The sequence below is a fragment of the Penicillium psychrofluorescens genome, assembly GCF_964197705.1.
Source record: "Penicillium psychrofluorescens genome assembly, chromosome: 4".
Lineage (NCBI taxonomy): Eukaryota > Fungi > Ascomycota > Eurotiomycetes > Eurotiales > Aspergillaceae > Penicillium > Penicillium psychrofluorescens.
In genome coordinates, this window is record NC_133442.1 from 1,588,646 (window position 1) to 1,615,575 (window position 26,930).

The 26,930-nt window shown below is 43.6% G+C and overlaps 1 protein-coding gene across 1 annotated transcript; it reads left to right on the forward strand.

Annotated features, from left to right (window-relative positions):
- Window positions 1-1,082: 1,082 nt before the first annotated feature.
- PFLUO_LOCUS6310 (uncharacterized protein) lies at window positions 1,083-2,600 on the forward strand (the record flags this gene model as incomplete). The annotated part of the gene is made up of 2 exons (XM_073783842.1): window positions 1,083-1,527; window positions 1,798-2,600. The coding sequence occupies 2 exons, from the start codon at window positions 1,083-1,085 to the stop codon at window positions 2,598-2,600; spliced, it is 1,248 nt and encodes a 415-aa protein (XP_073640357.1).
- Between the last annotated feature and the right edge of the window lie 24,330 nt (window positions 2,601-26,930).

Consider the following 26,930-nt stretch of genomic DNA (forward strand, 5'->3'; position numbering starts at 1 on the left):
TCTCAGACCGAGTGAACACGCAGACTCGATAGACTGTACTTGCGCGTACTCGACGTTTAGTGCATGGCCTATGCCTAAAATGGACGTAGGTTCTCGGATAGAGTGGATCTCATCAGCCATGCCGGGAAGCTGACGACAATCAGAATTAATCTTGGTTTCAAAGTAACCTTCCCAAGCGGGAAGCATTTTCTAATCAAAATTTTACCAATTGAAAAAGTTTGCCATGTTTATGGTATGTTGTGAACCTTGGTGTTGTTTATTGTTCGCCGTAAGCTCACCAAGGTTCGTTAAATCCGAGGAGAACACAAAGACAATTAGACCCAGCGTAAACTGGTAGAAAGCTAATGGGTAGGATGCGCTGATAAGTAGCTCCGAAGGCCTAATCTAAAAGATCCTGTAGCCACCCAGCGCTCGCTTAGTTCTAGTCTTTAAATTTTGCCAAGACATTAGACCAGGCTGAGTATGCCGCGTAATTCGACCAGAGTGATGAGGCCGCGTAGCTCGATATGCGAATCGATCTATCTTTATCGGGAAAATTGTTTCCAAAGATATGAAGACAGGCCTAAACTAATCAAGCTTCCATAGGCTGTATTTTGAAGGCAGAATATTGCTTTTGTCTAGCTGAGAACCCCTGTTGTTGAATTTCTACTCGGGTTCAAGCACATTCGTTCGCGATCTACACCACGATTTCATTGAAATTTGTTGTCGTCCGCTTAGTTTTGGCTATAATCCTGGGTCTTATCCTGCCTTTTCGTATTCTACCATCTCTTTCTACAATATCAGCCAAGATGAGGCCCAACTCGATGATCGCCTCGTTCTTTGAACTCCTCGCCACAGTCTCCGCGACAAGTATTTCTATGTCTCACCCTGCACGGGAAATTTTATCTCCCTCAATTATTCCCACCTCATCCAACGGTGTAGCAGCCAGTGCCTGTACAGGAAACACAGCTGTTACGCGAAGAGAATGGTGTCAATATGATATTCACACGGACTATTCTACGGTCGTCCCTGACACAGGCGTTACTCGAGAGTACTGGCTGAATTTAGAGCATGCCACCGTGGCACCTGACGGACGTTCCCGGATGGCTCTCGCGATCAATGGCTCTATTCCTGGTCCAACGATCCAGGCAAACTGGGGCGACTACGTCGTGGTACATCTGACAAACAACCTACCAGGTGACCTGAAAAACGGTACTAGTATTCATTTCCATGGAATCCGGCAATTGTATACGAACCCGAATGATGGTGTTGTCTCAATCACCCAATGCCCTACCGCTCCCAACAGTACAATCACATATAAGTGGCGGGCTATGCAGTACGGCACGACTTGGTATCACTCCCACATCGGGCTGCAGGCCTGGGAAGGGCTTTTCGGCGGTATTGTGATCCATGGCCCTGCCAGTGCCAACTATGATGAAGACAAGGGCGTGATTATCGTGAATGACTGGGATATCAATACCGTCGACGAGCTATTTGGTACAGCCCAACTCGAAGGGCCACCTACCCTGGACAATGCCTTGATCAACGGTACGAATGTCTTTGGGTTTGACGGGGTTGTGAACCAGACTGGAACACGGTTCAATACCTCCTTTACAGAAGGAACATCATACAGACTTCGTCTGGTAAATGCGGCGTGCGATACACATTTCAAGTTCATGATCGACAATCACACTATGACGGTCATTGCTAACGACCTGGTACCAATTGAACCATATCAGTCTAATGTGCTAAATATTGCGATGGGTGAGTTTGATACGTAAACAATTCAATTGAGAACAAAATTAACTTATCCAACAGGCCAACGTTACGACGTTATTGTCAAGGCAGATCAGGCACTAGTGGCAAAGAACTTCTGGCTTCGCGCCATTCCCCAGACAGCCTGCTCCGAAAATTTGTCACCTAACAACATCAAGGGTATTGTGTACTACGGAGACTCCCCCGCAACGCCCTCAACGACAAAGTACAGCTATACCGACAGCTGTGTTGATGAAGATATGTCGGACCTGACGCCAATTGTCTCCGAAGCTGTCTCCACTCCATTCTACAATAAGTCCGAGTCTGTCTCACTGGCAAAGAACTCTCATAAACTCTACCGGTGGAGACTGAATTCCACTTCCATGCATGTCGACTGGACGGACCCAACTCTACTCGAGGTCTACAGGGGCCACCACTCCTGGGCCAATTCCAGCGGGGTTGTCGAACTTCCCCACAAGAACGAATGGACCTACATAGTCATCGAAACTGAACTTTCTGTACCGCATCCGATTCATCTGCACGGGCATGACTTTGTGATTCTAGCCCAGGGAAGTGGAACATACGACGGAGACGTAACCTCTCTCGCAAAGCCCCCTAAGCGTGACACTGCCATGCTCCCAGAAGACGGATACCTTGTTATTGCCTTCAAGACGGATAATCCGGGTGCCTGGCTTTTGCATTGCCACATTGGGTGGCATACGGAGGAAGGGTTTTCGATTCAGTTTGTTGAGCGGTATGACGAGATCAAAGCATTGATTGACTACGACAAACTCAAAAACAACTGCAAGAGCTGGGACTCATACGAAATCTCTTTCAATGTTGAGGAGAATGACTCGGGAGTTTGAGTTCGTTTCCCTCAGAGTGATGCTCAGAGAGATCGTCGAGTTGCTTCTCTAAGAGTGTCATTGGACGAGCGTTGAGGTACCCTGTTCTAACGCACTGGCTACCATTATCCTTTTTTTTTTATTTTCCCATTTCTGTGAATAAACAAAAATCAACGTCCATTCGTTTACCACTGTTGAGAGGTCCCATCCGGCAATCGCGACCTGGAAATTAAGGACGCAAACATGTCATTTCAAGTAGTAATCCAGAACATTCAAGACCACACACAGAGTATCCAGATTCCCAGAAGACGATATCTAACAGACGACAAAGGTTTTACAGGTAGCAGTAGTAAACAGGCGATAATAATATCCCAGACGACAAAAAGCGGAGTACACGATGCTCAACGCCATTCGTTCCAGTCAGAAGCTGAGGTAGTAGTTTTTCGGCGTCGGTCGATCTCAGTGTTCAAGGCTCACAGCGATCCTGTTGCCTGTCGGATGGTGACATATCTAATCGGATAGTTTGCAGGAGCTGTTATTCCCCGATTGCGTGATGATGGTTGTTGTTGTGGTTGTTGTTGTGGTTGTTGGTTGCTTCCATGTTTTGAAAACCCTGCATGCGTCTAACCTTCACGACCACGCCGATTCTGCTTGGCTTCCCTCTTCAAAAATAGGGACTGGCACCGGTAGCAATGACGAAGAGGGAGGGATTTAACGTTAATCGTTCTAGATGCTCCACAACTACAGTCGCCCAGCGTACTCGCCAGGGGCTATCTGTGCACCGCATCAAATCGCCCCCTGGTGATTCGTCACCACCCTTTGACATAGTATTCCCATGGCCCGTAATCAGTGGTATAGCTAGCCCATGAGTCCATGTTGGAGATATCGCTATGCCTGGCCGGGCTGTCAGTGCTCGACTTCAGGCCATCGCCACAATGGATCGGAAGCGTTCACTTATGAGGCGCTTTCATCTTTGGGTACTTTTTATTGATTTTCATGACGTGGTCGGTGTGTTATCGTCTCAAGGAAATGTTAGCGGCCGAGTTCGATCTCTGACGCTCCCGGACAACATTTTGGTGGATTGAACCAATCAGTTCACTAGCGACCATTTTACGGCGCATGTCATGAGGGAAGTATGTCACTGGCTGCGGTGGAGACGGGCTCACAACGATGGGTGTCGTTCGGGGCAAGTGAAGATCGTCTCGAACGGACACTTCGTCAGTGTCCGAAGAAGAGGACAAGATAGATGGCCCTTTGGTGGTGTTAGGATGGATATTTGTAGCACAGGATTGGGCCAAAAAACACTTCCTCGCATCGATCCCTGTTGGTGATCATCGACTGCCACCCATTGGAGAGGTTCGTGTCGTGTTGTTCATCAACCCTAGAGCTGCCGTTTTCAATGACCGAGTCCTCCCATTCGTTGTCCTCCGGGGGTTGTAGTTGACGACTTTTTGGGTTGCTCGGGAACTTGTCTAGTGGGAGAACCAGACTGGATAAGTGGATAACTATCATCGTGAACTATGGAATATCGTTTTTTGAGGTATACCCCTAAGATGTTGAAGGCTTATGGAACGGGTTTGGTTAATTGATTTGTATCGTAGACTAGATGATAGATTGGGGGATAGTCGAGCAAAAGCACTGTAGGAAAATAATGGCCTTCAATAGTCAATGAATTTACAGGTAATTGGCGGTGGCATCATTTCTTCACCAGCCGTTGCTATTACCCTTTCCCATTTTATCCAATGAGCAAAGTAGAACTCAGAGTGTTAAATTCTTCACAAACGATAAGAGTAAGCGTCGACTCGGTGATAGGCGGTTTTATTGGTTAGATTAACAAGCAATTTCAATTCCCCTGGACATGACGCCCGCTTAAAGGTTTTATTCTGTTTCATTAGTTTAAATCATAATGATAGGGAGAGTGGATTCACCTCCAAGAGCTCCCCTAAAGAGAGGCTTTCCAGTTGACGAGGTAATTTCTGGATCTCGGCACTCCATTCATGAGACGATGTATTTTTACCCATCAGTTTGACGACAATATCTGCTGAAGCATATAGCTTCAACGTCGCAGGATTCATTTCCGAAGGTTTGATTTGGCAGCTGTTCTCGACGCCTACTACCGATGATACTGATTAGTTCTCTTCTTCGCGAAGCACCGGATCTTTCTGTCTTTCATACCGATCTTGATATTGCTAGAATGTGTGAGAAAAACGGTTTCCACACTTAGGGTGGCAAGGACTCTCCCACGATCAGACAAATACTGAATTCCTTCCAGCACCTGCCATCGGTTAGCATCGGATTGAGATATATTGTAGAACCGCCACTTACCGGCCGGACGATTCCAACAACTTTAATCGCAGTGATCATACATTTTGATGCCAATATCTGACCGACTGAGACTTCCACTGGTTCCTAGATTAAGAAAGCCACCCCACCGTGGAGGTACAAATCTTGTAGGGCTAGAAAGCTGGAGTGCCAGATTTGGTTCATGAGCTCTAGCAGAGTTGGGGTGGAAAACGACCCCTACTCAAGCTTTTGAATATATACTAGGCGTTTTCTTTCACGTTTGTGTCTTGCAAGGAGGAGAGGCCGATCATGGAAAAATTCGGCAATTGCCTCAAAGGTACTCCACGGGTCCTGAGACAGCTATCGGATTCCGGAATCTGGTCGCTCTTGCTGAATATTCACCTAGTTAGAGGGGGTGAAAGCAGTGGCCGTGGTTTGATCTAGTGCGGATGCAAGATTATAGGATGCAGGATGTGGATTCAGCTGTTCATCGCAGAAGGTAGATTCGTCAACCCATATTGTCGGAGGTCGTTTGTGCTTGAAAGGGTTGCTTTTCGCCATGCTGTGTAAATTTAAATGTCCAGGAGATGCAGCATCGATCGCCCATCAGCTAGCGACCTCTTATAGTCCTCTAGTACTGCTTCTCACTCGTGGAAGCTAGGCGACCTCATATAAAGAGATCGCGCTAATAAGATGCGTGCAAGTTCTATCCTGCTAGCGATAAGCCGCCTCAGTTTACCATATTTGATTAAGGGGCTGTTGAGCGAGCTCACACATATGTTAGTAAATTCATTTACGTTTGATATCTGAACAGCCAAGCACGTCGTGGTGTTGAAACAGAGCCTCACTTATTGCTTGTTTTCCACAGACTCCTCATTAACATGCACTTTGGCACTACCTAGTTGGCTGTATCCCCTAGCCTGCAATAAGCACTGCGAGGAGGGGCAGGCTTTGATTACAGTAGTTTTCGAAATCAGCTAATTATACGCATATGAGACATGAGTCTACCGCTATGTACCCTGACACTCTCTGACTCTAGAGAACTTCCTTCCGCCTGACCTCCTCGATGCTATTCGTCTTTGGTTTCAGGTCTCCCTTTATGAAAATGTTCAGCAACAGTTTTGCGGCAAAAGACTTGGGACTCACAGAAAAAGCCTTCGTATCCATTTATTTCGGCCGCAGATTCAGAGTCTGCTAGTCAGCTTGGTCCACAAAATTGTAAAAAAAAAAAAAAGAAGACTCACGGCTTTTCCTGTTGACGAGGACACCGTAACATCCATCACCGTCGCTGTCAGGCTGTTACCAACGGCGTGCACAGCAGTGAGGCCTCGAGAGAGTACCCAAGCATACAGTATGCACCCTTGAAAACTCTGACACTATTTTGTACTAACCTATACTGCGATAGGAGACCCCGAAGACTACCTCGTCTGCCTTAGACATACATTCCCTCAACACGACTCTCTTGACTAAACTTCTCTAACAATTTTTCACTTGACTCCGCCGCCCTTTCTAGATGTTTGTAGCTCATTCGCTCTCCGTCCACCGTGGCAAGTGCGTGTGCGATAGAAGTAAGGTTTTTGATCTAGATGATGAAAATCAGTGGCTGAATAATAACTGCTGCCTCTAGGGACTGACCTCGCGCCCATTCAGAGAAAAATTATCCAGCTAATGTAACTCGTCGTTCCCGACAATAGCAGCTCCCTAGGCTATGCGTGCTCTAGACAACTGATTTTTCCAGATCGCTCTACGAAACTCCCTTGTCAAGTCCTCATATTTAATGGTCAGATGAACGCGGCTCATGATTGCTTCGTCAAACTGAATCTTGCGATTCGCTGTGAGGAACAGGACGCCCTAGTAGTATTCCAGCTTTCGAAGGAAGATTGTCACAAGGCGATTATGGACGCCATGGTAAGAGGTTCGCTGCTCTATGAATGCATCTGCCTCGTCTAATAGTAGTACGGCGTTAAAGTGCTTCGTAATCTTGAATATGTGCTTAAGCTACTACTTAAGCGCACTAGAATCACCTCCATCGATAGTAAGTTCACCCGCCGATATCTAGGCAAGTTAGTAAGCTATTAGTAACGCGTGATAGATAATGCTTATAGAATATAGAGGAAGATGAAATCGCTCTAAAGTTGCCTCAACGGTAAAGGTCTTTCTGATACTAGTCGGGCTACTAGGAAAATCAGATAGGAAGCAATAAGAAGATCTTTCTAACGCACTATAAAAGGATATTGAGCCCTTGGCCCTTCCTATCGATTACATCGTCGAACGGTACCGCTAGTACTAAACCTAGACGGGATTCTACTAATAAGGAGAGTAGCGTTTTAGTCTTCGATGGGATCTCTAGACTATCGAAGCATTGAGGGGACCACTACACGTCTAAAAGAGTACCAACCGCACATTCCACTGACTTCAAATTAGTCAAGACGCCTATGCGGAGGCGCATAATACTTATAGAATAGCTTTTCCTTAAAGCTAAAATAGCAAACCATTAGGCAAGCGATCAAGAAATCGACCTCCCGCAATTCTTGTCCATCTATGCTATCATCTTATATTCTCTCTTTCTCCTGCTCACGGACCCTGCTAATCAACGTATTTATATCAATAACTAAAAAGCCATCCTAATTTTTCGCCTAGATATCCTAGAGCCGAGGTTAGGAGTAATTTGGCTATATTTCATAGAAAAATGTATTATTAACTACTACTCGATAGTTAATGTTCATTTTGAAAGGCTTCCCCTTATTCATAAAGAATGCGCTACTATTACAATGTTGAATGTACGAACCGGCTAAATCACGGAACTTCTAACCTCCCCCTACTAGCTCTTTTCGGACGTGTTAGTGGTTTGGATGATAGTAGAGAGGGAATGCCTCGAGAGCCTCGATTAGCTTCGATCCGCGGAACTTCAAAATGCATAGAAAGATGCCTATTTCACCGAAGTTGGCACCGTCATAATCAAGGAAACGGCACTCGAGCTTAAAAAATGCCACGTCATCCTTAGTCGTCTCTTCGCCTATATCAAATACAACGCATCGCGGCTCTCCTATGCCGAAGCATGTGGTATAAACATACGACCTAGGTTTGAAAAGTGCCTAAAGAAGGTCATATATGATATGGTTATGCTCTAGTATGGAATCGAGGCGTTGTAACGTAGCTACGTATGTTTGTTTAAGGTGGTTGATGAGCAAGCGGAGATTATCTATATGTATGGATCCATAGTCCGAATTGTCGTTTATGCTCTCCGCATATTTGTTAAGCTCTAGGAGGAAATGAAATAGCACATCTTGCTTAATCTAATTTCAAGTCAGCGTTCTCCTTATAGGTAATGTTTGTTTCAATTACTAATGGTTTGTCTTCTATTAAGCTAACGGCCTTAATGTCATATAGTACCTCACATACGACATCGCGTAGGCCTTCTAATTTAATGTCTATGTACGGCGTTACCTCCTCAGACCTCTAATATAATAATACTATTAGCCGACGCTTAGTCTTACAAGCAAAGATATTATATACTAATACGTTCACGAACAACAAATATATACTCATTATGATTATCTAGATCATTTCTAGTCTCCGTTGGCTTAGTAATCTTGTATTTGCATGCTTCTTTGTCCTAACTAGACCTAAGTCAACCATTTCTGAAATAAGGATAAGGGAGGCCGGCTAGGGGCTTATACATTTCTATGAATGTTTTGAATTAGGGTATCGACGTATGAGATGCCTATTCCTCAAACGATTTAAAATCATCTAAGGTAGTACGGATCGGAGTTTGAAGATTAATTACTTCCGCTGCCTAAATGTTCTCTTCCTTTTTATAGCTGGCAAAACAAGACTAGGTAGGCTTAGTTGCCTTAATACTGGTTTCGACTAATAGATATTTATCGTGGATGAGGTTCAATAATAGCTGCTCTAGTTGTAGTATGTCTAGGCTAGCTTAGGAATGGTACTTAAAGACTAGAGTGTTTAGAGGTTCTCAGTTGGTAAGATCGACTAGCATCTTTTTAAGAAGCAAATCAAAGAGACGCTTTAGACCCTTTATAGAAGTATGAGGCTTAGCCGACCCTATAGGTAGGCTATCCGGTAGCGTTAAGCCTTAGGGGCGGGTTGATGCCTTTATAGTGTTCTACGCTAATGTCATATTGAGCAGTTGAGCGACTAAGACGTAGTGATATAGTATGGGAAGCTAGTATGAGTGGTCTAAAAGTTTGGAGTGGCAATAAAAAAGAAAAATCGTCGACGGCCTAAGGAATTGCTACTTCTTATTTGATTTTTACCTTGGCCGTCTATGTAGACGTATTGCATCGCTACATATACATCGGATGTATATGTAGCGATGTAATGCGCTAATTAGAAGAGTGACTACTCACCTATTCTATGTTAATACTAATCTAGGCGAGTCTATAAGCTACCGTCGGCTAGGAGCTAGTTTAGTTCTAATAAAAGGTACAAGATTATGCCTTACTCCTAATTCGGTCAATATATGAATATATGAATTATCCTAATGTAGAAAATATGCGATTTAGTAGGATAGACTAAAATAGGGGTAGTTAGCCGATGTTAGGATGACTAATAGACAAACGGATCAGAGATAGTTAATTCTAAAACACCCTACTGTCGTCATCTATCGATGAATACCCTCCTTAGCAAAAAAAAAAATCAGACAACGGCACGTAGGAGTCTTAAGGGCTTATAGCTTCTAAGGAGTCTTCTTCTATGAAAGACTTAAATAGGATTTTTGCGAAAGATGGCTTTCTATTTATAAAAGACGAGTAAGCTAGGCAACGAGTCGACGAGATAGAAATAAACGCTATCCCTTTCGCCTCTGAAAGAGGGCTAGAATTCTATAAGATTAACGTTCTTAATGATCGAGTATATGCTATGATGCTCCTAGCGCGAGACTTAAAGATTGACTTCGTTTTAGCGGAAGCGTTATATACTCGATGCTACCTTTGAGTAGTTCGGCTTAGGACTCTATCGAACTTTTAGTACTATACCTAGCGATTATACCTTTCGATAAAGCGATCTAGTTTCTAGGCCTAAGTCTCTATTAGTATAATTCTAGAGAAAGGGGTCGAGGGTTACGTTTTAGAAAGCGTCGCATCTTAAATAAGTGGTCACTATGAAGGGAGAGAATAATTTATAGAGAGCTCCTCGTATAGCACTTATGCGGCGAGGACTTGAGCCTATCGAGGTTACGTTTGAGCATAGTGGATTATAAGTTGATTTATATACCTATAGAACATTATCTAATATGATAGATAGCTCTATTCGTGATATACGCCTATTCGTCGAAGTCTTAGAAGGAAGTACTATTATATTCGGAATCGCTTCTAAGGACGTGTTGGACAAATAGTAGGCTCCTATAAAGCTCTATAAATTACTTAAGAAAGTAGTTAGTAAGATGGAGGGGCCTAATTGCGGCATAAACGTGATATACTTCGATGGCAAACATAACGCTTAAGGGCCTTTAGTCAGCCTACTACCTAACTAGTTTAAGGATCCTTCTTTAGGATTTGGTCATACTTGGTTAGCCTCTTCTTAGTGAATATCTAGATAATCTGCATTCGGTAGGGTTAAGGAAAAAGCATATGACTCCTATATAAGATCATAGCTTAGAGTTATTGTGATATCACTGAAGATCGGTGCATACGGCTGGCGTATGAGGACTTCGTAGTCTGACTCGGCCTGTCTATGCGGTAGCATCTTCGGTGGGAAAGCCATGTTTGGTAAATTCGTTGATGAGTTTGCCCCATTCAAATTAGGTGATGGAAATAATGGTAGTTGCAGCAAATTCTCTCCTTCCCGATAAGGCGAAAATTCTATAGATAACACTGTTAATAACGGGTTAGGAGAATTTGTTGAAGACTTACCGCAGAAGTTTTCGCTAGTAATGGCTACTGCATCTGTCGATTCCGCTGGAGCCCTCTTGCGCAATTTCGAAGTATTCATTGGTGGGCAGCCATCAATTTGTTTGGCTCTTCGTTTATTTATCTGTTTTTTTCTAGACTCGCCACTTGTAAGCGCTTTGTTGAGCTTCTTTGCCGAGAATCTCTTGAGCTGTGCACATCGCTCTCTTCAGTAAAACCCCTTTGCTTCATCATAGGCTTCTTGTTTTGTACGACACGTGTGTCGAATAAATTTTCGTATCTGTTTATATAACTGACGACAGAAGACGCATATTTCGTGGCACTAAACATCTAAATCTGACAGTTAGCTTGAAAGAGCGTTAGGCACGACATGTCACCTACGCGACTCATAGTGGCGCTCGAGTCCTGCTCTCGTCTTGAAGCGTGCTCTTCGATGGCATCTGGGATATGGGCACAAGGATGAAATGGTTGAGTTGATAGCAGTATGATCGCCAGTATTATCTTCGTCTTAGTCGACACTATTGCTCTCACTCAGGCCTTTAGTCTCATCACTATTATCGATATCACCGTCATCGTCAATATCGTCTCCGGTATCCCACTCGCTGTCGACATTAGCCTTATGATCTTCGCAGGACTCGCTAGAAGGCTCTTAGTGACACTTGCAACGCTCGTACGCTTGACTCTGATGAGGCAAATGTGCTTGAGCTTTAAGTAATCTCACGGTCAACTATTGCTGTTCCAACTAGAGATCTATGTCAACAGAGTTCTCGAAAGTAGTTCCGTATCACTAACCTAGTAGTCCGCGATGTGATTCCGTAGTCCTTGCTGTGTCTCAAAATAGTTAAAGCAAATCTGACATTGTAATCGCCTTGCGCTTCGATCGTTTTTGTATGTTTTGCTCGGATCAATAGTGATGAAACGGGTATGGTTTTGCATCTTATCAGGTTTGTAAAGGTTCGAAAGGGTTCTATGACTGATCGAGCGGGGTTACCCTAAACGTTAGGGTGCGGGTACTTAGGTATATGCCCTTTGCCATAAGTCGCTCTAACGATTAGGTGTCGAAGTAGAACTTATAGGGGTATAAAATCTTACCGTCGGCTGCGCTACTTAGGTCAGAATCTTTTAAAATTCCTCTCTTCTCTTGCCCGGATCACCATCTGCTCGTACGGAACATCGCCCCATCCCATATAAACATGCCCAAATGCTCCGAATGCAATGATGTTACAGGTAGGCCACCGAAACGCCAAGAGATACTACTTACTAAGCTTGGTACATAAATAGTCGACGTCCCCCTTGTGTTCAAGGAAACCCAATTCAACCCTCGAAAAATTTTCAACACGTCTCTCAAGTTGGCAAATTCTTTTTATCTCCCATGGATTGCCTCAAATGGAAAAGCGACATTAGCCAGGAACCCTCTCTACCTCAAATCGACTGGAACGCGCTGACTCAATACGCGATCAGACTAAAATGTGGACAGTCTGAAAACACGGCACGATCCCTGAAATGCGATATTCCCCCAATATACAGTATGGGTGGAGTGCATATAGTTCGACTCCTAATTTTTGAGGACGGAACTAGATGGGTTGCACGTATACAACTACACAAAGAAAATCCGCACTCGAAGATCCTTTTGCTTTCCGAGAAAGATACACTTGGTATCATCCTAGAAAGAACAGATATCCCCGTTCCAAGAGTCATAGGGTATGATGAGTGTCAGGATCGTATTGGACGTGCCTTCATGATCATGGAATTCATCCCGGGCAGTACAGCAATGGATGCTTTTGGCGGGCCGCAAGTTCATAGGGGTGCAATACCTCAACAATATAAGGCCAAGTTCTACGATGACATCGCCTACATGCAGGTACAAGCTAGGGAAGGGAAATAATTATGCAATGTCTAACTGCTTCATAGGCGAGCATGACTTCAATACGGTTCCCGAAAATTGGCGTGATCTCGCAACGTGAAAATGGATCTTACGATATTGACCCTATACCTGGCCTGGGGGGTCCTTTTAGTACCGCACAAGACTATTTTCTGGCATGGGCAGACAATGTGGAGTTTCCAATGGGAGAGGCATTAATACGTGTTCAATTGTCTCAATTGCCGGTCGACATGGCGGAGGAAATCATCCTGTCCATTCAGAAGTTTCCTTTCCTTTTCAAAGAAGCTGTGAGAAGAATGCCCTTAAGTCAGGGGCCATTCCCCCTTCACCACCCCGACTTCAATCACAGCAATGTCATTGTAGACGATACATATGGCATCCTTTCGGTTATTGACTGGGAAGGCGCTTCAACGGTTCCGTGGGAGATAGTGGAATTTCCGATGTTCTTGTACACAGTTCCTCCGCCAATTGACCTCCCGTCAAAGTATGACTCCACTGGAAATCCCGTCAGCCCAGAGATTCAGAAGCGATGGAAAGAACGACAGGGTTACGTTGAAATGGTGCAGAAAGCCGAAGAACGGAAAGGTATCGACTGCATATTGTCCGCTACGCTAGCTTGTCGCGACATTCAGAACCTTGCCACTTCCATAAGGCTTTACTCTGAAGTGGGCAAAGTTGGATACTATTGCAGACTTTTGGACACTTTTTAGTTAATTCGAGCCATCCGAGCTTAGGGTCATATTAATGCTCGCGCATTTAAATAAATTCAAATCTCTAGAACTGACGAAACAATAGCTATGCAAGCCTTGTCTTTGGTGCAGAACGATAAAAATGCAGCTTGCTATGCCATTGCGGAGCTGAAGCCTTAGTCCAACTTGAGCCGTGATCTTTTGGTCCAGACATTAGAAAATATAATCGGCATAGAAACTTGTAGGAGCGCCACTATTGTTGTTTGTCGCTACAAGTAGGTCTCAGGAGCCAACAAGCGCTCAGTTTTCAGGATATCCTATCTCGATCGTGGCTAGATGCAGATAAATGCTGCACCATTCCATTTTCGGCTAGCTATCAGTAGCCACTGCTTTTTGTCCGCTATCGCCATGGCAAAATGCGTGGTTTATAATCCAGATTCCCTCAGGATGAAATAACCCGAGCGGAAACAATACGCTAGTTCTTGAATCTTAATCCGCTGGATGATGAACGGCATTAATCAATTTGTGGGAACTACGAATTTTCACCGTAGAAGTATAAATTGGACCAAGGATCAGAAAGTCAGTAAAATAACTCATCTCAGAACATCCCCGCACGAATAGAAACAATAGAAAATTTCGACCGATAAAAAATATCCAGGCAAATTCTATCTGCTATCCCTTTTGCATTCGGACAACAACCAAAATCTCTTTAGGAATTGCTTCACATAGACATAGGGTAAAGCATCTTAAGTTCCTTCTTCTTCAATCGCTCAAAACAATCGAGGATGATGGCCTTTTTGTTTTCCAGCATGACAAGTCCTCTCTGCTCAGGATACTCTTCGTCATATAGAACAGAATTTCGAACTTGTGTCTTAGTGGCCCAATAGAAATCAATATGCTCATCATCCTTCAGTTCGATATAGCCTTTTTTCGTACCAAGTTGCTGCTGTTGGTCATCGGACCATATGCGTTCTGGTTTTATTTCTTCAGAAACGTCCATAGGGAATGTGTAACCGGCCATTAGAATTCCCTTATAGACCTAGGTACTCTTGTAGACGTGGTGAGAAACGTGCCGTCCGGTCAATTTGACCTCTTCTTTAGTCTCACGTGTCATAGTCTGCAGTATGGTTTTGTCTTTTGGCTCACGGCTTCCTCTAGGGCCCTCCTAGGTCCTCGGCCATGAATTCTTCTTGTCTTTGCCGTCATCATCTTTGCCGTTAGGACTGCGCTGACATAGCAAGACTTTTGCGTTTGATAGATCTTCTAACTCGTAAGATAAAATGATTGCACTAGCAGAAAACCGTTGAATTCCTGGTTGCGTTGCTTGAAAATTGACAAAGGGGATGTCGACATTTTCGATAGGAATGATATAAAAGGCCATAGTTGTTAGGATTGAGAGAAATATACTACGGAAAGGACAACAAGCCTCCTTTTATAAGGCACTTCCTAAGCGTCCGGTAATTCAATAGTAACAAATCCGTTGAATACGATATTCAACGATACACAGCCTTCCTACCCTAGCCCCTTTTTTAAACCTTTCTTGGCGTAAGATCTACTACATCGATAGCGATGAAAGTCTGTCTACAAGGGGTGGGTATTTCCTTGTATAGTATGGTTCAGAATGCATAAAGCTCATCAGAGTAGATTGTGCTGTTACTCGTACAATTGCGCCATATTCAAAGATAATATACAAGATTCCTTCACTGAAAGGCCGCACAAAATTCATCAAGAGCATTTTTTCCTCCTTCTAAATGGACTAGCTCTGGATGTGTTAACCACTTGTCTTTGGTCTCATTACCTTCACAGACGGCAGCTCGAATTTTCGCTTTCGTGACAGTGATTGGCAGACCATATTCGACTTGGTAGACCTTTTTGACTTTCGCTTTAGGTGGCTTTTCTAGTGTTAGCATTTGCTAGACGGAAACTCAGTTTACTAACCTCGAATATTGTTGGCACATGGGACTGTGTTTCATCCTCAGAGGCATAGTGCAGGGCTGTACCCGCTCTAATGTCTGTCGATAGGTCTGAGACGTCAACTGGATTTACGCAGCCATTCTTCAACCTTGGAAAAGAAGCATTTGGGCATAGGCGGTTCCAGTCGTCAGCTTTATTGCGTCCCATGCATCCGATCATGTAGTCATGAACAAAGCCCCAGAGGCCCATATTCGACAGCGGATGTGGTGTCCGGGAAAGGCCAGTCCGGTTGAAAAATCCCAGCAAGTTTTTCGACAGGAGAAGGAACATATATGGGGCAAAAAAGGATAGCGGCACGATCGGGGAGGACAATAAACAAAAAATCAGCAAAAAAAGCAAATACCTTTAGGGGCCATGGTACTAGCGAGAATCGCGAAGTTAATAGGATTCCTGTATGTGATATGTGCTCGCTAAACACTACCGAGCTTATTATTGACTAGACCTATGGTTCAGGTTCAGAAGATACGCTCTGGTAGCATTTCATAATTTTTGCTAGATAATGTTAAGTCAAGCAAGTGTGATCAGCATCCCGCGCTACACAGAAGCCAGTATAGTTGAGGGAAATTGAAGCAAAAAAGGCTCTGGAGTTGAGTATTTTACATGACTGGTATACATTTTTAGTCCCGTGGCCCAGAGTGTAACATGGAATGCGAGTTGTCTAGTAATATTCACGGCAAAGACCGATCACAGGGTCCATCTGATTGAGAATTCGCTCGATTTCAGTTCGCACCTAGGAGACGCCATGTTGCAGGTAGCTTGGATCCACACGTGACCATATACTATTACTGCCCTTCCCCGCAGATCCCACTCGCAGAAAGCGAGCGAGTGAGCGAGCATTCCGGAAAACGAGTAGACCGCCATAATGGTATTCACCCGGTTCTGGGGGCGCAAATATGTGATATAGCAGCTAATAGACCTATTCCTGGACACTCGCAGATGGGACACTACAGTCCCTAAACAAGGCTTAGAGGAGTGCTGGGCCCTTTCCTTCTCACATAAGCCGCCGAGGCGGCACGAAGTCGACTGGCCGCTTGGACCGTCGGGTAGACTAGTCAAGGGGAGGACTACACTATCGATAACCGGGGCGATAGAACCTATTTGACAGCGAAATTAAAGCCCCTGGTCGATCCCATCCTAAAGGAGATGACATTGGAAGTAGGTATGGAGGATAGAAAACGAGAGCCTCGTTAACTTGATTAGGGATGGAGATACACGATGTATCGAAGGTCTGTTATTCGACTGATACCCGTCGATTGGGAATCCTACGCTATCCCTATTAACGTCATCGCCGACATTCCCAAGATTCAAGACCTGTCTGGCAATATCGAAACACTGCTAGTGGGCTACTACTTCATATTGTCCACGGACGTCATCATCTATCCCGAAGCAGATTATCTGGTTGTGGAAAGGGAACTGGAAGGGCACTAGTAGGCCTAGTCCCCAAAGATGCCTGCTTAAGAAGTCTTAGTGCTATGAGCGAATGCCTGGTAGGCACGGAGTGAGCATCTCCGGCAAATAAGTAACCTAAAGCGTCTTTGAAATAAGTGGAAATGGATTGCACTAAGGGCATCTCGTCCGGTCCGTAGCTAAGAATGTTATAGATCTCTGTTAGCCTAGAATGATCGGTTAGTCATATCTCCTGGTAACTATTTCATTCGTATGTTGCTTACTGAACCGTATTCCCTATGAGATAGTGGACAATATAGGGAATGTAGTATAGTACCTAACCCTATTCGCAGAATGGGACGGTCGTAGGTCCTAATTGCTTAGCCATAGCTTCATAGCTCTTAGTGTTGTAAGTAGCGAAACGACTAAATTAGGCTGGTGTTCGGCTTTCTACATCCAAAATCATTAGCGTGAGTTATTACTAGAGCGTCAAAGAACTCACCTAAGAGGAAAATTTCCTAGCTCTTATGCCCCTAGCCATTCGCTAAAAGCGCCGCCATGCATCGATTAGCCTATAGAGCGCCGTAGCGATACTTCTCTAACGTTACATTATTTTGGTCTCAGCTAGTATAACGCCTTATTATGTCATTAGTCGTTCCCTTCGAAACTCCGACTCGCACCATAACCACATAGTAGGTGCAAAAAACTAGGCTCTAGAAATCAACCACCCGAATCGCGAAATTTCGGTCGTCTACGCACTAGGAAATGAAGGTTCTATATTGGCAGCCCCTCACGACTAGCTCCCGCCTTTCTATGGGTACTATGAGAGGTAGAATGGTGGCATCATATTTCTCGTTGAAGATGGCAGCGCTAGAATGGCCCAAAATTAATTTTAAGGCCTATTGGTTCCTAATAGGCGTGTTGATACCCACGTTTTCTCTCGCCTTCTGCTATTGTTCTTCCGAGGGAATGGCATAGACGAACTTGTGTAGCTATAGTTTCTATCTTTTACTCTCTCTAATTTGTGCCTGAGATCGGTTTTGGTCAGCGAGCTGAGGTGTGCACCTAACAAATCGAAAACTGCTTGAGGAAGGCCTTCCGACCTGGGAGAGCTTAAGCCCTAAGGCACTAGTCGAGGCTAGGGAACTTGATCCGGGCTTCTTAAGAATTACGGACTCGAGAAACTTGATGTATTCCTTGTCGTTGCCTTAGAAATCATAAAGTCGCTTAGACATGATAGTGTTATAAGCGTGTAGGTTCTCAGCGTGGCTAGGGCTATCTTCGTTTTATGCCCGTTGCGTGAGGAGGAAGGTACCCGGGTACTTACTCGATTTGGAAAGTGCAATAGGTTGCTATAGGGTTTCTATGGCGGCCCTAAGGCGTTGAATTATTAGTAGATGATCGTGTTCTAGAGTTGTGCTTGTTCTGTTTCCTTACTTCTAGGGGGCCTAGCCGCCTTCGGAGGTTCTTACGACCCTCGGACCCTTTCCTGCCTTTAGGAGTACCGGAAGTAGGAATCATCCGTCGACCTGGTAGATCGCGCCGCTCTAGTATAGTGTGTGAGGTATTCCGCTGTCTACCGACGATCCTCTAAGTCTGAGAAAGCGGTCTAAGGCTTTTGTCAATGCAACCCCGAAAGATTTATATTTGACTCCTAAAACGACTGGAGGTACCTAGTAGCCGTGGCTCTTCCTACTTATAGTGAGAAAGATAAAAATTTACTCTTATAGTCACCTATCCTAAGTCGATACTCGACATAGTAGGTGCTCGTTTTAATAAGGAAGTTGCCCTATACATTTTCAGGCTCCCTTCTCCCGATTTTCAAATGGCTCTTGTGGTCAGTATTACTCGGGGCTCGTTTGGATTTTACTATACTGATTACAATATTTGCAGACCGTTCGTGTCGAGTGCGATCAGATTAGCGAAATAGAACGCGTGGCTGGCAATGTTGTCTGGGTCGCTATTCCCCTAGGCAAAAGTCAAGTCGATCTGGCTGTGGAACCGAATAGCGTTGATCTCGTTAATCGTAACTTTCAAAGCTTTAATTATTGTAGGCTCCTGAGCCTCGACCCGCTATTCTAAAGTGAAGCTGGCCGTCCCTATGTTGAGACTGTATGCTGCGCCCTGGCCGACATACGCCAAAAATACTCAGAAAAAATGTGTGACCTCTCCGTATTATGGGATACAAAGCTGGAGGATTGGTTTGTGGTGGAAACTGAACGCCTCGATAAACTGCTAATGCTTTTCCGTAACTAATGTGCTAAGTTAGGGCCTGGAGGCGAGGGACTATAAGGAAGGGTAGGTAGTATAGAGAACACGCGCATTCAGTGTTATTTCTTGCAATGGAGCTTTCGTAGATGTATTGTACTGGGTCATGTCATCGATTCATCTGAAATTACAGAGTCTCCAGTGTTGTTGAACCAGTGCCTTTTGTTCCATGCGAAGACGAACGCTTCCGGCGCTTTGCAGACATAGTTGCCAATTGAGGATTCCTGTTTCCGACCATAGCCTCGCTGTGTCTTTTGTGTGTAGGATTGGAGCGTTGCATGAAATAGAATTCGTCTTGGAGCTCGAAGGATTTATATCGCCATGTCCTGGATTGTTGACTTTTGAGCTCCACTCTCGCTGTACGGTTGCGCATAGGACCATTGGATATAGGCTCGGAATCTTTGACAATCTCCTCCTCCCGAATGAATAGCATATCTAGGGAAGCAAATGCTTCTTGTAATTGATGCGGCGATATTTCATGCCGAAATAAGGGGGATGAGTGTAGATGAGAAGCCATTTCCTTGATCAGATGCTGATCAGGATCGGCGAGCAACGATCTTAGAGGGACATATTTACTAGACGTAGGAACCACAGAGACACTGATACCAACCAGGGCTAAACTACTACTCTCCCTAAGAGGTGCACTTAGTAATCTTAAGACAGATTTTTGTATGTAAAGCGCATTTAGGCCCTAGGCAGATATCTGTTTAATGCAATAGAGAAGGTGATGGAGATTCTCGCATAGCTACTTACTCGATACTATAGTATCGATAAAATTCTGTTGCACTAGATACTTACGAATGTCGTCCTAGCTCTATCGCATCTCCGGGCTTATTGCTTGATAGCCGTTCTGTTTCATCTCGTCGAACGTTTCCCCGCCTATCCGCGGGTCCTAGTCAATTATATTACGATAGATAATGTCTTAGAGTTGTCGAGTATCGCCGATCTTTGCCGGGAGAGAGGACTCGAGGAGCACGTAAGAAAGGATAAGTAGCAATTGGGAGAACGATAGACGCGCCCTAATTGAAAAGGGAAGTTCAATCTACGCAATTGATCGGTCCATTTCTGTAGTATGCTAAGGGCCAGTGAGAGACCAGGTTTAGGGATGAAGGAAAAGACGGAGCTAAAAGGGAGAGCAGGCCCTTTTTAAAGCCCGGGTCGGTACAAGATGGAGGTTACGAGATTCTTTACTTGTACAATACAATACGAATGCGCCCTTGGGTGATATTAGTGTTAACCTGTAACTTGATTTGTAAATAACATTCAATATGCGCATATTGTATATTTCGTGTTAGTGAGTTGATTCAACTCTGATCAGCTATAAGAGCTAGGAGGCCGTTCCTAACGTTTTTAATATATGGTTACCGAATTTGGGGAGTGAAAGTTCTAGATAGTAATATCCTAGATAATAGCGATTCTCGTAGAAACAAGGAGAGAGGTGCTCGAGCCTCGCGACTTCGAGTCCTGCTTAACCAAACTATGGCTGGACAACTTAGGCGCCCTATCTAAAGATCTTCACTTCCTCTTGTAGGCGGGTCGCTAGTCGTGTAAACCAACCTTCTAAGGTATTAGCGAAGTTTTCGTCTATCAGCTACCCCTATAAGAGACTAAGAACAAATCGACTGTGCCATGACTTTAGTACAGATAATCCGACCCCTGACATCATGACCACGTAGATTTCTGCTAACAAATATTTGTCTCTAATGCTAGGATCCCTTCTGTAAAAGGATCTACAGATTGTAGCAAGACGGTTGTATACTAGTATAAATATGGTCCCAGCTGGTGAGTCCCTCTAGACGATAACCATATCTTGCTTTTTGTTAATGTAGTTCGAGCTAAAGTGTTATTTGGCCGACATACTCTAACTGACTTCATATATTGCTCTAGAATAATGGTTTCTAACTGGAAAGTCGCCTAGGAAAGAGTAAGCCATATAAAAACATAAATTCTTAGAGCGAATATACCCTAGGAAGTTACCATAGGCCACCCGTGTAGCCGAGGCTCTAAAGACATGGAAGTAGTATATGGGTCTACGGTAGCTTATATGGCCTTATGCCGTAGAAGTGAGATAGACTAATTATTTTACTAGGAGGAAAGCTTCGAAATTCCTAGTACTAGTGATAGAAGCTAGAGGATCATCTAGGGGGAATCGTCCTTAAGTAGGTGAAATTTGATTTGCGATACTTTGCAAGAAACAATACTCTACTTGCCTTAGGATAAGTAATTGGACGTTAGTACTTCTTTTTATAGATCGTAACGTACCTATGTTACTTTCCCTAACCTAAAAGCGAATGACTCTTGTTAGGCCCTTTAAGCGGCGCCGTGGGATTATAGAAGTCTAGCTTAAAGAGCATTGGCTGCGCGGGTACGTACTTAGCGCGAAACCGCGGTCTAGCCACCTTAGGGGGGTATTGTAGCGTATCGGGAAGAATGATGGTATCGCCGCTTACTATCGATGTAGATCGATTAGAGACACTATTAGAGGGGCTCTCTCTTTCTGCGTATAAGAAACGCGTAAGTAGATAGTACATTGCCTTCCTAAAGGAACTGATAATCTTCATCTAGTGACCAGCAAGATATAAAGCTCTTAGGAAACCGCAAACGAGACCCGATCTAACTAAAAAGCCGTGGTCGAAATGATATAGCGGGATGATCTAGCATTTAGGTAGATGATTTCGTCAGTCGGCATAACGTTCTATTATATAACCAGCACACGGCTAGAAAGCTTTCACTCATTTGTCTAACTATCACAATAGCTATCACACTGTCAAAAGGACGAACTACCCGTACACTCACCCTATGACCCTTAAGGCTTATCGTATTGCGCACGTAGCTCTACCGATCCCTAAACAAAACATAGATCCTCACAAACTTTCTTTAGTTACCTCCGGTTACCAAAAAGATATAGGAGTCGTATTTTATTCGAAAAAAAATCATGCCCATGTTTCTAAATTTCCCAGGGCTTCCGTAAGACAATATAGTCCGGCACGCGTCGCTTTAACCTTTAAACCCATAACTACAACGCCATCAACCTCCTTGCGAAGAGCATAGATTTTTTGAACTACAATATCTTCCATAGACGAGACCACGTCCTAGATAGTGGGATTGCTCTCAATACCGCGCTAAAAACGACTATCAGAGATATACGGACGTAATCACTCGCTATCATAGCACACGGCATCAACGATTTTTATTATAAGATCCTAGGCCAAGGTTTCGTCTGGTTTCCATTCCGAGGGCGAGTGATATAGAATCATCGCTAGCATTTTCGCGCTCCGTTCTATTATATGCCCCGCTACGATAAGTCCGGCCTAGCGCTAGTCCTCATAGCTTTCGGTATGGCGCAGAATCTAATTTACGGCGTGGACGTAGTCATACGTCGCAGCATATGTCAGGAAATTACTAGGGGGGCGGAGCCCACGCCTCCAGAACCACTCGAACATTAATTCTGGTTTCTTCTGCCCTAGAAGTGTACACCAGCTAGGTAATTCATCACTGGGGTAAGGCTTTCCTAGATCCACACCTCGATCCAATAACTCTATTGCTAGATCAATATTGGCAAATCGACAGATATTCCTAATCTCCTATAGTCCAAGGGAAGATAGCCTAGCATCTAGTAATGATTTGAGCCGTTTCCAGCAAGCTTAAAACCATAGTAGGTTCCATGTAGAAGCTTGGAAAATCGTTTTCCTATCTCCCTCCGGTTCCCTAATCGAAAAAGGCTTAAAGATATGCTTAAGATCTATTGAGAACATAAGACGATGAATTAAGTCTAGTTTGTTACTTTTGACCGTAAGCCAAAAGAAACTATACCTAGTCTAACAAAAAGAGGAGGCCGAAATTGCGTGATGATCAAGTAGAAATTCAAAGTATAAAGGACAATTAGCGATAGTCCATAAAGCAAGGTCATAGGGAGCGTTCTCATCGATAATGTCCTCGCGGCGTTTGGTATGGTCAAAATCGAAGTAGAGCTTCTAATTGATTTCAATAGTTTTTCGCAACGACAAGCCTTTGAAAACAGCCTCGATTCTCTCTTTGATCATTGAGCTCCTCTTCTTATTGCTTAGAGCTTGGAATGTATGAAGTGCCTCATGCGAGCTAAGGGGTTCGGAAAAGAGGCTAGACTTAATGATGCGGTCTATGCATTCTGATGGCAGTTTTTCGATTCTATCGAAGAGGGAAAGGCTTTAGAGCGAGGGTTCTTCGTATTTATGGCAACTAGTCATTTTGATTTGCAAATTTGGGAGTAGATGATGCGGGTCGTTTGATTGTTTCGAAAGGAACGGTCGGAAGGTGAAGGCTTTATAGTTAACCCTAAAAAGGACCTAATTTCAATCTTTTTTCTTATCCTAACCTATCTAGCAAATTGACCTAAGGGTGTCGCCTAGGATACTATTTAGTCTAGGATGTTAGGGAAGACCTAAAATCACCTGATTACGCCTACCCTAGGGTGGATTGGCAAGATCTTACTTAGACTATGACTACTGAAGGCACGTTTGCTAGTAATTAAATATTTATTTCGGGAATTACTTAACTGCTCGAATGCCTCGGCTTAGCGGTAGTACTAATTCTCTCTTTTCATAGTAGACGATGAATATCAGCCGGAATCTTAGGCTACTAAGCCCTACCTAGCTCATGCAAAGACTTCTTAGCTATAGGACTTTCCTACTATTAAATTTTTGATTATGCGCAAGACTCGTAGACCTCTTTCTTCTCACTCTATGATCTAGCAAATATTCGGGACATACCTATTTAGGGAATTATTATATATAAGAACCTACAACGTAGAATCGCTTTAGAAGATACTAGAGATAGTAATCGCTGACCTGCTTAATTCTAAACCATTCTTTTAAGACAAAAACAGAGAGCAACTAGAATATCCGACTATAAGTCTCCTAAGCTCATAGTTGTAACAAATTGATCTCTTAGTAGTAGATTTTTCTAGCTAGGCTATGTTCCTAAGGGGATATCATCTTTAGATGGGTGTTAGTGCCCTCGCCGGCACTCTTGCGAATTGGGCGGAAACATATCGAAAGTAGTTCCGCTTAAATTAGTAATGGTTCACTTATTTGCGGAGAGTTAAAATTTCTTTCCCTAGACGATCGATGTCGGCGTGTAGCTCTTTATTTTGCTTTTTCTGGCGTAAGAGTCGCGACGCTTCACTGTTCGCTTTGCGTTTCTTAGATTGTCTAAGTAAGCCCGATTCGAGGTTTGAATCATACGGAATGCTGCCGGGGGTGTAACTTTTGAGTGATACACTGTGTTGTATGGTATTGTTTAGAGCTGGTGAAATGCCCTGTCGTGGCTGTGAGGGTAGGAGTGGCCTTAGAAAGGCGCGCATTTCTGATTGTGCGTTTCGATTTAACTCTATTGATGGTTTAAGAGGGCTAATCTGTTGCTAGGCCTAGTTTTTCTTGATTTTCTCTTCTGGCATTTAGTCCGATCTGGATACTGATAAAAGTAAAGGTTGATGAAGAAGGTTAATTTCAAACTGGACTTAAGGGGTATGAAATTTGATGTACGATAATTTTTGGGGTGATGTGAGTCAATTTATAGAATGGAAACTATTACTGATTGACTACCTAGGGCCCGATTAGTGAATTTTCTGGATAAGTATGTCGCCTCCTTAGATCGCGGTTTGCTGTACGGATGTGGTATAGTCTAACTGTAGGACAATAAGATCAAAATTAGGATTGAATAATACTAATATATCTGCGAGTTCTAAGAAATTGTCGAGTATTTCGTATTAGACTAATTTTTAATTTCCTCTCTTGAACAATTGGAATTTATTTCTAGACGGGGCGATAGTTCGATTCGTATGATGGTGACCCTAATTCTAATTATTTGGTCTATCTTCTATACCGAAAAACTAGATAGAGAGAATATCTTTAACAATGGTGGATGTAAACTAGACTATTCTAGAGGACCGACTAATCATATAAAAAAAAAAGTAGTACGCGAATACCTTCGAAATGTTACTTCATTTGCCAAATGAATTCCTACGGGGTATCGTAGAGAACCTACAATCTAGGAATGACACGAACGAACGCTTTTGCTCAATAAGTCAGGATCGATCGACAATCTAGCATCATCCTAGCTAGTTGATTAGGCTCTAAGTCAACGAACAATATGTAGAAAGACACTATCTCTAGCACGAGTTAGGCTAAGAATGGTTTAGAAACGTGTGTCTAAAGGAATGCAGCTAGGGTGAAAACTCTTTATCGATTATTTTGCTCCCCTTTATATTTCCACTTATGAAGTCCTTTACGCTGAATAGGGAGAATACTTTTTAATATATATTTTATTAACTCAAACTTCTTTTAAGTTAGGAAAAAGTAATGCGATTAATGAATATAATTAAATACTTTTAAACAACCGTAACATGGTTATAAACCTGATGTGTAATTGTTTCTTTCTCTAATATGACGTATAGCAAAATCGGGTTTGATGCGTTGCTCATATATTATAGCGGAGTAATTCGTAGGATCTGGTCTTGGCATCTGTTTTAAGCGACTTAAGGTATACGCGACGGGGTGGAAGGCCTCTACGGCAACTGGATTTGTGGCGACTAACGGACGAGAATATCACGGAGGTAGACTATTTCGGCTTGGTAACGCTCGCACTTCGCCGTTAAACATCGTATTTCATCCTGCTAAGTGCTTAATTGTTGCTGGCGTTGGCGATAGGCTCGCGATGACACGGCGTTATTCTTACGCCTTTCGGCCTTAGTAGACGATCCGGATTTGAGGTCTAACGTGTACGGGATCTGACCGTTCCTAGGTGACCTAGGTAATGATACTAGGTCCCTTAGGGAGTGCGAAGTGGTTGTAGGGATATGTTGCGCTTTAGAGTCCTAGAGGATGCGTTCGAGGTCTATTTCTGGCTACCAAGGAATGAAAAGGTGGAAAGAAGGAAAATGTTGTAGAACATAGTTGAGCTACCATAGCTTAGGTTTCAACCTTTAATAGAACAGAAACTAGGGACTATATAGGGAGACACTCGTCATAGATTCGCGAATTCGATAATAAAGTGATTGACGGCACCCTGACATGGGTTCATCTGTAAAGAGAAAAAAATAAGGTAAATAGAACTAATAGTTCGGGCCTCTAAGTTACGTAGGATAAGATATTAAGCAACCTTAGGCTTGAGAAGTCGCTTAGAAGCTCGCTATTATTCGCGCGCTTATGTAGTGCGTCGTCTTGCTCTTAACAAACTAGCGAGGCTGAGGTTAAATAGTGGGTAGGAAATGTTCATATCTACGGAACTATAGGCAGCAAAAGTAAGTAGCGAATAAAGGACTTTGCTCTTGAGGTACTAGGATACCTGGATCTTTACAATTGAAACTGTGTTCTTCTTTGCATTAGGGGAAATTTATAAAGTAGGGTTTCTCTGATCTAAAGATTAAAACGTAGTCTACCCCGAGATAGGGCCGATAGTCTAGCGTCGCTCTAGTAGAAGAAAGAAGCCTAGCTTCTTGGTCTCGGTCTGGTGCATAATATGACGATAAACTTTTGAAGCGTGCTAGAAGAGCTACGTATAGTTGGTATATATATTCTGACCGCCCGAGCTGGTAGAATTAATTAGGTAGCTAGCACGTGATGATAGCTGCCCTACGCTATGACTAATGGCCTCTCGTCAACTTCGCCTTAGGTCAGGCGGAGATTTAACCCCTCTCACCCTCGCGAGAAGGTCATATACTAGCCACCTATAGTAGGATGCAAGCACCTACTCCCTCTACGATGAGACTCGAGCCGATTTCACAAAATATTAAGCCTATCATCGATTCTATACGGGATCGAATCGCGGAAGGCCGGGCGGAGCATATAGTAGAAAACCCTAGCGGGTAGGCGTATAGAGGGGTGGATTTTCTAATAGTCGTTGAGACGTTGTAGGAAGAAATCTAAGTAGAGCTCAAAGAATATTCCTTCTATATGAATACCGCTTCTCTACCTATTTTCCCTAGTAGACTACTAATTCTTTCTAGGTGTTGGCCTACATA